The 12,282-nt window shown below is 48.6% G+C and overlaps 1 protein-coding gene across 1 annotated transcript in view; it reads left to right on the forward strand.

The window, feature by feature from the left end:
* Positions 1–12,282, forward strand: part of Awh (LIM/homeobox protein arrowhead) — a 300,738-nt gene that overhangs the window by 284,261 nt on the left and 4,195 nt on the right. Inside the window, exons 3-4 of the mRNA XM_077628062.1 lie at positions 6,233–6,450; positions 7,050–7,295. Coding sequence (XP_077484188.1) covers positions 6,233–6,450; positions 7,050–7,295 — 464 coding nt within the window. The remainder of the gene's footprint in view (positions 1–6,232; positions 6,451–7,049; positions 7,296–12,282) is intronic.

Consider the following 12,282-nt stretch of genomic DNA (forward strand, 5'->3'; position numbering starts at 1 on the left):
CTTTTGCTTCTTCGTCTCCATCGAAACGCGGCCGCCGCGGTCAGGTTCGAACCCGGGAACTCTGGCTCAGAGCGCCTAACCACTGCCCCACCGCTTCGCAGTAATTTTGGTGATTACGAAGTTCAGACCCTACTAGTACAAACGCACGTTCCAGGTGGTCACAGATTCCTACTCTTAGAGTTGGCTGACTGATCTCAGACCGCAGGCCTGAGGCCGACTTGCGCGGTGGGCCCATCGGCTGCAAGAGTCGGCTATAAGCTTAATAGCAGACACACTGATGCCTCTCCCGTGCTCCCGTCAAATCAGCACCCACAGACGCGGACGACGGCAATGAAGACGCCTTCATAGGAGCCCTAAATACTTAAGATATGGAATCGTGGCAGCGACTCCACCCAGAACTCCGCGACACGATCTCACATTTTTAAAGTCAAGGAGGCCCAGTCCCCCCCCCTATACGCTCACTACCTGCTGTGCCTTCGAGACAACGTTCTTTGTGAGACGAACTTGGCCACGAGTTCGAAGTCATGCCTTCTCGTTGTGCCCACTGATCTGTGCGGGGAAATTATATATCCTCTTATAATGATCCCGCCTCGAGACATTTTCGTTTCATTCGAACGCTCACACAAATACGCTAAAAGTACTACGCATAGTATTTTTAGCGTATTTGTGGGCCACAGCTGGTAACACCATTCGTTATCACTCCAGGACCTGCCGGGAGTGTCAAAGGGTAAATAAAGCCTGCAGACGTCTCCAGCCCGTCATGCCACCGCTCAGTCCGCTTCAGAAAATCACTATAGATCTTCTCGGACCTTTCCCTACGTCGCAGTAATGAAACCGATGAATCACTGTTGCGATGTGCTACCTCACGCGCTATGCCAAATCACAAGCTTTGCCTTCATCAGCACCTGCGGATGTGGCCAAGTTTTTCATCGAGTCAATCGTTCTTCGACCTGGTGCTCCAGAGGTCTTGATCACTGATTGTAATGCAAAGCTTCTGATCTTTAGCCATACCAACTACCGCAAAACTACCGCATTCCAACCGTAAACAAACGGGCCCACTGAGTGCCTCAACAAGACCTTGGCTGACATGGTCTCTATGTATGTCGATATCGAGCACAAAGCTTGGGACCAAGTGCTACCATATGTTGCACTTCTTGCCGTCTTCTTTCTGTGTGTGGTGTGTGTTAGGCGCAAAATCTTTCTTTCAGTATCCTAGAAACCAGCGTATTTTCACCGTTTCGCCTGACACACGGTCGGGAAGTGATTACCATTCTCGACGCTATGCTGCACCGCCAGCTAGAAGTCTACGCTAATGCCGACGCTCAACTCGTCGTCCAGCACGGGGAAGAAGCCCAACAGCTGGCACGACTTCGCATCAAAGCCCGGCAGCCTGTCGATGCACGCAGACACAGACTAGTGCATGGTGACGTCCATTTTCATCAAGGTTACCGAGTGTGGACTCCAGTTTGACGCCGCCGTCTTAAGGAGAATCTGTTGAAACGCTACTTTAGACCGCACGAGGTGGTTCGCCATTTAAGGCGGCTTAAATTACGAGGTGCTGCCAATTGTAACCCGCCCGTACCGCCGGCTGCCTCACTGAGAAGTCGCTCACGTGGGTCGCCTCAAAGCTTACTGTGGCCGCCAGGAGCACGTCTTCTGACTCTTTGCACTCTGCACACGTTTCGGTGCTTTAGTTGTGCCTTGCTGCGCATCGAGACGATGTGCCTTTCGGGCATAATTTGTGCTCCCTTGACTACCTTCTCGGTGCGAATCGACGGCAAAGAGGAAGAGAATCCGTGGGAATCGCTCGTGGTCTGCGCCGCGACCGCTTCGTTGGCTCTGGCTGTGGTTCGTGTTACGCCTGTGGTGTCCCGGTCCTCCGGTTTCCTGACTACTTCAACAACCCGTGACAATATGGCATCGTGCTAGTGGACAACTCTGGACCACAGACCTGGAGGTTAACAAAAAAAAGCATAGAATGGAACTGCGGACTCCTTATCTATGGCAAAGAAAATTATGGAGACAACGTTAAGAAACAGATAACAGAGAGAGTTAGGAAAAAAAACGTGATCTGATGTTAACCTAATTTAAATTTCTTAATTCTTACTCCTAAGGTCCCTGAAAGGCATTAGGTGAGGTCATTGTTGGTGGTACAACGCGAAGCAGACGAATATCTAAAGTAGAAGACGACACAGACGAGCACTGACTCTCAGCAAATTTTGATCGTAACTCTGAAAGCATAGCGCGGGAACAACGAAGACGAGCGCTCGTCCCATCTCGTCATCGTCATTCGTTCTTCCCGCGCTATTCTTCCCAAGTTACAATGAATTACCGACCTGCCTGATCGAGAACTCACACTGCAGAGCCCGAGGCATCCGCAGAAAGTAATCTCAAGGGACACTTCGTTAACAACTCATGCCACGCCCCTGCCCAGAAGCGCGCATGAATTTCTGCGCCGGTCCACACATCCCACAGTCAGTACCCTTTGCTGTGTATTCAACCTGCGTTGAACCTTTGTCTGCCCATCTGCAGGATATAAGACATCATCACCTACTTAGAAACCTTCTTACATACCGCTTCGATATGTAATCACTGCAATAAATGAATGCATTTTTTGTTGTAACTTATTTCAGTAGCCTTCTTTCATTGCCTTTCTGCCCCAAAACCCTCCCCAACAAGCTGCACCATGTCAGGACTGTTCAGACGCCTGAAATATCTCTTCGTTGAAGAAGCTCTCTCTCTTTCTCATCATTTATCCTTGCAGCCGCCGCGGTGGCCCAGTGGTTATGGCGCTCGGCTGCTGACCCGAAAGACTCGAGCCCGGCCGCGGCGGTCGGATCTCAATGAAGGCGAAATTGTAGAGGGCCGTGTACTGTGCGACGTCAGTGCACGTAAAGATCCCCAGGCGACCCAAATTATCTGGAGCCCGCCACTACGGCGACCCGAGTCGCATTGGGACGTTGAAGCCCGCAAAAGCCGAAAACCCCAGACTCTTGCTCGCAGAATATTGGCCGTCCAATGTAGTTACTCTTCCGCTGACATGAACGCACTCATGTTGTGCACATGCATGGAGAAACAAAAGCGTTAGAGCCGGCCGTCGTTACCGCGTCGCGCGTTTTCGCCGTTGCCCATGTGGCCGAAACGGCCGCGCGTCACGCATCAAGCCGAAGGGATCATTCGCAGCACGAGCTCGTTTCACAAAAACACGGGCGTCCATGTACTTCTACACTTCGCCTGACAAAACGCCGGAACAAGAAAACGACACATCGCAAAACGTCGCTTTCAACGCATAGGCGACCGCCCGTTCCGCCGCTCGCCAATACATGATCTTTGGTTGACGGCGCTTTGGGCCGGTTTGGGCAGAGTATACACCAAGCTCCCCCATAGTGTTACGGAGAAGTTTCATAACCATAAAGCTATTGAAGGGCTCTGGCATTGGCCAAGCCGAGCTAAATCGTCCACCATTTTTATCAACACTGCGTTATCCAGCTAGTCCAGGTAGAGCTAGAAAATAAAATTAAAAATATACTTGAGTAGTCTTTGGCCGACACAATGCCCAGTTCTGCTGCATTTCTACATGTTCTTAAGTTTAAAAAAACATATATTGCACGTAGCGTTGTCCCCCGCCCTCTCAAATCCTCTAAGTATTTTCTAGGAGGAGCTATACACGAAGCAGGCTACCCAACATTGAAACTGATATAATTACAACTGTCTCCACCGAAACAAACGTAATTGCTCAAGTGCCCCGGGACGTGAAAGAGGTCGTCCTCACATCGAGAGCCATTAGGACTGCTGCATCGGAATGACGTCACGCCAGCCTACGGCAACAGCAGTTATCGCCGCTGTTCTTCTCTGTTTCGCACGCCTATATTAACACGCATCAAAGCAATAAACGTTGTCTTGGCCACCCAGCCAAGGACAGCAGCGCACGACTGTCCAAGGTATATACGCCGGGCGCTCGGGCAACCGCGGGAGACGCAGGTTTTCTACAGTCGTTATTTAAAAGTTTCAGCCTGCCAAAGCCAAAGTTTTTGCTATATGGCATGCACATTGATCCGCGTATACACACTAGATATACAGATGAAAATGAAAGTATTATCTTAACTAGTCATTATAGCGGTACCGTCATCATTTTGGCTGGTTTATCTGGCATGATTCTTGCAGCATAATTTTCCATCACAGTTCCAGGTGAGATCGCCGCACGACACACCTGAATCTCTGTTGGTGAGGTTGAATGTGGTCGCCAAATTTAATCTACAATCGAGGTGAGGTCGGATACCCACCTCTCGTCGTGGCTGTCGCTTCGAAGCAACTCCGAGGGAAGGTCGATTGGTGACGCGCGCGTAGCTGTAAGCGCTGGTGTACTTCACGCAGCACTCTCCGTTTGCGATTGGCACCTAAGTAAACACGAAGGCGTCGAAAGCGAACCTCGCAGTAAATCGCTGAACATGCGCCTCAACAGGGATCGGTGACCTCAGTGCGCGACGCGGGCGCCGCCCTAATTTATGAAAATATTCATTCTCAAAGCAAACTACAACACTGTTTTCAATAGATTTAGCTAACGAGGCGCTTTTCCGGCGCTTTGCTTGCAGTCGCTTATCAGTGTATACAGCTGCTGCAAAATCCAGCCACAAGTTTTGTTGCGCTTTCTCGACAGAGTTAATTATTTCGTTACGCCGGTCCATTACAGGCTCGTTCTGCGCTGTTTTGCAGCAGTGGTAGTCTTTCACTGTGACATTTTTTCCGTGCGCTATTTTGTCGCTGTGCGTTTTTGATCTCGCTGTGCCGTGAATTATTGAGTGGTCACTTAAGCCTGGTAGACGCCTGAGCGGCAAAATGTTCTCCTGTGAGCCCGAGAAGTGAGGCACGTGTGGGAAAATCGCCTTGAATGGTGGGGTTGCTTAGTGTTCTTGCAATGTCATTCGACTTTATCAAAGGAATTTGAAATTAAAAGCATTACTTCACTAGCAATCTATATGAAAAGGCGAGCTGTGTCTGCCTCTCAGATACCTGCAGAAATAAAAAAAAATATTGCTCCTATTGTATTTCGAAAACGCGGCGGTGGCGAATATGTTCACCGTGGCGACCGTGAACAGAACAGGTTCGCTTGGCACGTCACGAGAGCACTATGCTATCGCCGCAGCTGATGACGCCGCGTGTTCAACTGCAACACACTCTCGCGCTGTGCATTGTACGTCGTCGTCTTCAACAACTTGCACCTGCGAGCAAAAGTCACGAAAAGAAAGGCGCTAACTGCCTCCCTAGGTCAGCGGACGCCACAATTGCGCTTTCAGGTATACGTGTCGCTGGTGTCCGCCTGCAGAAACCGGCTTTCTCGCAATATTTCGTGCTTAGCAATGCTAAACCGCTTTAAATTTTTTTGTAGTTCCTGCCTTGCTCGCCGACTGCTGGGGTTTCGTAATCCCAATTTTGTAGATCATGTTTTTATATATTTTTATTTATTCATTTACAGAACACCTGCGTCGCACGGGAGCATTCTCGTAGAGAGACAGTTTTAGAAAGGTGACATTTTTCACAATAACCAGCAAGAACGCACATAAACAGTCAGAATCTAGGTAATACAAAACAATAAACAGAAAGTTAAAAATGAGAGCATGTTACACTCATAAATACAGCCGAGCATAAAAATCATGGTTTTTGCATTCTTTTGGAGGAAGTTCCATTCTCACTGTTTCTGGAAAAAAGGAGTTTGCAAATGTGTTCGTTTCGCAGTCATGTTCGCGCACTTTTTTAGTGTGGCCATGCCGGGTCAAGACCTAGGTTGGTTCCGACAGGCAGTGACGCTTATCAATACCTGCTTGATTATAGAAGATACTAGGCAGAATTTGATGCTTACATTTTACTCTTCTGGCGCTTGACGTTTCCAAGGCCAGAACGACCTTTTATCTGAGTGATACTTTGATAAGGCTATAATTGTCGGAGACGAAGCGTGAAACCTGACTATGCAGCTTTCTACTGAATGCGTCAAACAGTCCTGAAATGTGACGTGAAAAAAAAATACTGTGTTAAATGTTAAATTCTAGATTGCGTTTGCGCCTCCTACTGCTGTCCCGCAGATCTGCGAGCGTACCAGAACAGCAGCAGTACCCGTCCCATAATTCCCAATGCGATCCGATCGCGTTTAGATGCACTGCCAAAGTCGACTCAACTATCCATCCCAGTCAATGCATTACTTGTGACGTGAGAGCTGTCCTCCCCCTCTCCTTCGCAGCCAGTTCGCGGCCAAGTGCGCCAAGTGCAGCCGTGCCATCGGCGCCTCGGACTGGGTGCGCCGCGCCCGGGAGCAGGTCTACCACCTGGCCTGCTTCGCCTGCGACGCCTGCAAGCGGCAGCTCTCGACTGGCGAGGAGTTCGCGCTGCACGACGGCCGTGTCCTCTGCAAAAGCCACTACTTCGAGCTGCTGGACGGCGCATCGGGCTCCAACGACGGTACGTCCTCAAGTGGAAAAATTGATTCGACGACTCTTTCTGGGTTTTCCCGCTAGCAAAAGAGCGATGCACGAGTGAGAAAGCTGGAATTCAAAATTTTCCCGCCATTCGCTTTAAACGAATGACGTCAAGACTTAAAGGGCCCTGTGATCACTGTTCGAAGGTGAACACAGTGTGGCCTATCCTCGGCAATCAGCGCCCCACCCCCCTCCAAAAAAAAAAAAATCTTGATGCACTGCAGCTAGCTAGCGAAAACGGCCGGTAGAAGCGACACCTGTGCCTCAGGCTTTGACTTTTGCCATAGTCGGACACAAATCAAGGGCAAAGCCGCAGATACCCCACAAAGAATCTCCAGCCAATCCTGTCGTGGTTAATCCCCTTTCAAATTGCCAGCCCCCCCCCCCCCCCCATTCGATTTCAAGTTAGCAGGACAAAGGAGATTAACCACGACGTCATGAGAATCGGTCGACGCTATTGGCTGGAGGGCCCCATTTGACGGGCATTTGCCGCCTCGTTTTTCGCTTGCAACTGCCTATAACATCGTGAGTTGTCTGTAGGCAACCTTCTCGCAGCGCCACGTTCCCTCCTCCTTCTCGCAGAGAGCAGCGAGCAGGAGTGCGCCTCCTCCTCGTCGGCCAAGGCCAAGACGAAGCGGGTGCGCACCACCTTCACTGAGGAGCAGCTGCAGGTGCTGCAGGCCAACTTCAACCTCGACTCGAACCCGGACGGCCAGGACCTGGAGCGTATCGCCCAGATCACGGGCCTCAGCAAGCGCGTCACCCAGGTCTGGTTCCAGAACTCGCGCGCCCGCCAGAAGAAGTATTTCAACAACCAGGCCAAGAAAGGCAAGCTCTAGTCCCCTCCACTTGCTGGGAATAACAGCGCGTAGACGTGGGACAGGACGCCGGTCCTGTCGTCTTCTTCTTCTTTGTCCCTCGTCTACGCGCTGTTATTCCCAGCAGTATGTACCAACTCGCTCAACTCTCCGTTCCCCTCCACTTAACTACGTCCTCCTAAAGGGAAGGGAATGGAGGGGCTCCTTGTGACATTCATGGCGCAAGCCAATAGTCACTGAAAGCAAGGAGCATCGGGGATATTTTTTGGGTGTTCATCATTCACAGATTAATCGTGTGATAATTTAAAGATAATTTATTACAAAGGAGAAAAATAAACAACCACATTCGGCTGTTGGGATCCGAACCCTCGACCTCCGAATTTCGAATTCGGGGCTTTACTAACTGAGCTACGGCGACGGCTGTCCAGTCTTCTGCTCTCGGGGGTGTTTATGTGTAGTGTAACCGAATCTTGATAATGTTCACCAACGCCACCCTCGTCGATAATGGCGGACGTAGTACCTCCTGTATTACCGCCAATGCCACGTGAAACTAGATCAAATACTGATCTCCACTAGGTGGCTAGATGCCGTATTGCCGCTTTCAGAAGTGGGCGCTAGTGAAGCCACCGGAAGTTCTGTGTCTGCTGTGTATTTCAATGCCAAAAGTCGCGTCTTTCGCCCTTCCGTCCTCAGTGTTCCGTCTTGTTTTCCTGTAACGTCTACTGTAATATCAAACGAATAAGCAAGCTCAATGCGAGAAGTGTGAGCATTGTTCGGGGAAACCTTGTAATTCCGAGAAAAAAATGAAATCAGTCGTGCATGTCTCACCTTGCCGCCGCAGAGGAGTGCGTGCATTAAACACCGTGTTCTTATCTGGTTCTTGTCTTCCGTGGAAAATTAGGACAAGTAGTGGAATGATGTTAAGGCTAGGTCATCTTAAAACCGAATTTTCGTGCAGCAAACAAAAAGCGAGCGATGAAGCGGAAATCCCGACACACGAAGAGCCACTCATTGTATAGTTGCCGTGAGTTGGTGGCGAACGATGTCTCTTCACATCGATGGCAGGTGATGTTTGTTGCTTTAGGGTGTCATTTGCCTTCCAGACGTGCTTTTAACCCAACTCCATAGCAAAGCCACGTTTCAGCTGCACAGCGCGAGAGCAACGACTTACGAGAAAGACGAATGCTGCTGCGCGCGTGGCAGGCGCTGTAAGAAATCAAATGCACCAAGCATCACGAATAAAAGCCCATTAAGGCATAATTTGCTACAGTACATGATACACTCCGTCGAAAAAGCAGTATACCATACTTTTCGGAGGCGCTAATGTGAAGCAGCAGAACACCGTCGGCACCTCACCAGATAGTAGCCTCGCCCTTGCTCCGGTTCGGTCTAAACATCATTCGGTACAATGGTCACTGCGAAGCCGGCTGTCTGGTGCAGGTTTCCACCCATTTTTTCTCAAATTTGTCCCCCATTTATGGTATAACTTGGGCTTTTAGCGCGACAACATGCATCGCAAGAAAAAGCAGAGTTGGCGCAACGGGACGACACAGAGCTGAGCAGACAAGGCTCCGAACGTGCTGCGTGTAGCGGCGTCCTGTCGTCTGCTAGTGTTGTCCTATTTCGATGCATTGGATCCTTGTTTTTGAAACGTCCTTCCTGAATACTTTGCTGGTCTTCTCATGCATTTGACGGCGCCACAGGTTGGCGTTGTCGTGGAAAAAGACGAGAACCGCAAAAAGACGAAATGCTGAGTGGAAAACGAAAACTGAAAAACCGTGCACCCGCCGCGGTGGCTCAGTGGTAAGGGCGCTCGACTACTGATCCGGAGTTCCCGGGTTCGAACCCGACCGCGGCGGCTGCGTTTTTATGGAGGAAAAACGCTAAGGCGCCCGTGTGCTGTGTGATGTCAGTGCACGTTAAAGATCCCCAGGTGGTAGAAATTATTCCGGAGCCCTCCACTACGGCACCTCTTCTTCCTTTCTTCTTTCACTCCCTCCTTTATCCCTTCTCTTACGGCGCGGTTCAGGTGTCCAAAGATATATGAGACAGATACTGCGCCATTTCCTTTCCCCCAAAACCAATAATATTATTGGAAACCGTGCTGGAGGTCAGATTTCGTGCACTGCCAAAGGCTGACTGCCGAGACAAGGCTGCTTACTTCCGGTAACTTCAATTTAGAGCGCCCGATGCGCCATCCAGAACCCTAGTGGAGATCATGCGATCAAACGGTGAGGGCTGTAGAATCCGTGGGGTCGGATCCCACCGGCGGCGTGTGGTTGTTTTATTTTTCTGCTTTCTAAACAATTATCTTTTAATAATTACTCTGCGACCTCCGGCGGTATGTGGTTCTTTTTCTTCTGCTTTCTAATCAATTATTTTTAAGTAATTACTCGACCAATCTCTCATACATCAACACAAGAAATTACAAAAAAATTCCTGATGCTTCTAGGATTTGGTGAGTGTTGGCCTCTGTTATGTTCATAACAAGCACCTCTATTCCATTCCCTTGTCTGCACGATAGCTAAGGATGATGCCATATGTAGCATAAGAGGGCTCTCGCAGAGTATCCGGCCTCCCCGTCCGATCACGTGGCACTCGCGGTAATACAAGACTTACTACGTCCGCCGCTATGGACATGGTTGGCCCTGTTCCACACTCTAAAGGTTCGGTTACACTACACATAAATAGCCCCGAAAGCAGAATATTGGGCAGCCGTCGCCGTAGTTCCGTTGGTAGAGCACCGGACGCGAAATTCGGAGGTTGTGGGCTCGTACTCAACGGCGGCATGTCGTTGTTTTGGTTCTTCTTTCTAATCAATATATTTAATTAATTATCCTATTAATATGCAATTTATGCACACCACAAATTAAAAAAAGAACCCAGATCTCCTTGGTTTGGTGACTGTAGGCTTCATTCCTCGTGTCACCATGAAAAAAAAAATGGCGGACGCTTTAGCGCCGTTAGGCCCAATACGAATTAAGGTGCGCCAGCACTTCGGCTCTCACTCCGGTTCCAGTTCGACGCTCGGTTTTCAAGGTCAAGTAGGCTTCCGACAAAGATCGGCGGGAGAGGTGAACAAAGGCGTAGCGGCTAGAGCCGTAAAATTGGATGGGCCACTTATGCTCAGCCTTAAGAGCATGAAAATTGATGTAGCATCCACGAATGCGGAATCGGTCATTCTCTACTTTTTTTTTTGTCCTCTATTATTATAGTGATAACAATAATCTTTATTTCCATCGGGATCATGGAGGAGGTTGTGAGTAAAAGCTGCTCGTAAACGGCAGCTTGACAAAGGCCCACAGACCCCTCTACAGGGCAACAACAGCAAAGCAAGGAAAGACACTCACAAATATACATGTATCTCGCAATTTCGCAGAAACAAAAAAAAGATGATCGAAAATGAAATAGAAACAAAGAAATTAAAACAATAATCAATGCAACAAATACAGAGGATAGAGAGCAGTACAATAAACACAGGCTTAAATATACACATTATAGAGATGCAGGTGCAGTTTTTAAGAATGTATGCAGTGAAGCTGTCGTAATTCATGTTTAGATATTTTAAGCAGGTCAGTCCCGGATTTTTTATAGCTGTTTAATAGTGCTGGAAGTGTGAAGGATAATTTTTCCGTTGCGGGGTTGGTTCTAGGAGTTGGTACAATCCACTCTTCTTTATGACGGATGGGGTAACTGCTCTTTTCCAGTAATGAGAACTTATGCAGAGATTCAAGATGCTATTTTATTTAGTTCGCGCAGGAATGCAAGTGCTAGCTTACAATTGTAAAGTTTGAATACTGGTATTATGTTTGCTTTGGGGAAAAGACCTTGCGTGTGACTGTTGTATGGTAGATTAAAAAGTATTCTGATAAGCTTTTTATGAAGTATAAAGACCTTTTGCAAATTTGTATACGTGGTTGTGCCCGAGACCAGGAAACAGTAATTAAGATGAGAGTAAAACAGAGAATTATAAAGCAGGATCTTTGCTTGATACGGGAGATATGATCTGTAATGGGAAAAAATGCCAACTGTTCGAGCTAACTTAGTTAAAACAGCATCAATGTGGCTACCCCATAGCATGAAAATACAACACCCATAATTTTAATATTATTTGTGATTTCTATTGGTGCACCACCATAAATTTAACTGCCTAGATTTAGGTCTAAATATTAGCTTCTCTTTGATTAACATTTATGTTTATATGGCTCACTACTGACCACGTTTTAAGGAGAGAATTGGCGTCATTGTGTAAAATGTGGCACTCATAGGTCGCGGCGAGTGCTCGTGCCGCTATTCAGGAGTTAAGCGATGCACCACTGCTCTGCGATGGCTGCCACCAGTGGTGATTGTGAGACCCAAGCTGCTCCTGCAACGGTGGCCAGGTTATGATATCACAAGGTCGCGTGACCTCTCTAGGTACAGGTGGGCCACTTAGGTGAAGCAAACAACTGTTCGCTCAAGCCAGGCATGCAGCGGCAAAATCAATGAGTGGAGGGTGTTAGTGCTAGCGCACCAAAAACTTCGTGGGCGATAGCGTCCATTAGGTGCGCGCTGCTTAAAACCACGCGTCCTAGCGCTGTGCCCTCGGCTGGCCAGGTGGCGCTCAATCCCCTTAATGGTTAAAGAAGCAGAGACAGCTCTGTGGAAAACAGGGATGCTGTCGAAATCAGCACTGGAAACATAGAGAATTTTGAAGCAGGAAATTGCCAAAGAAAATATCTACGATAATTGTAGGGGAAGCTCTTTGTTGTTTGAGGCGAGGACGGCAGTTTTGCGGACAAAGACATATAGAGTCAGGTACCACGAGATAGAGAGGTTGTGCGTTGCGTGCGGAGAAAAGCAGGAAACGGCTGAACACTGGATACTTTTCAGTAAAGGGCTTCACCCTACAGTGGAAAGCAGCGGGGCTGATTTATCCAAGGCATTGGGGTTTAAGGACAGTGAAGGGAAAGTAGCATTTAAGCGGGTAGAAATAACCAAGCGAAGGTTATCTGATT

This window comes from Amblyomma americanum, chromosome 6 (assembly GCF_052857255.1).
Source record: "Amblyomma americanum isolate KBUSLIRL-KWMA chromosome 6, ASM5285725v1, whole genome shotgun sequence".
NCBI lineage: Eukaryota > Metazoa > Arthropoda > Arachnida > Ixodida > Ixodidae > Amblyomma > Amblyomma americanum.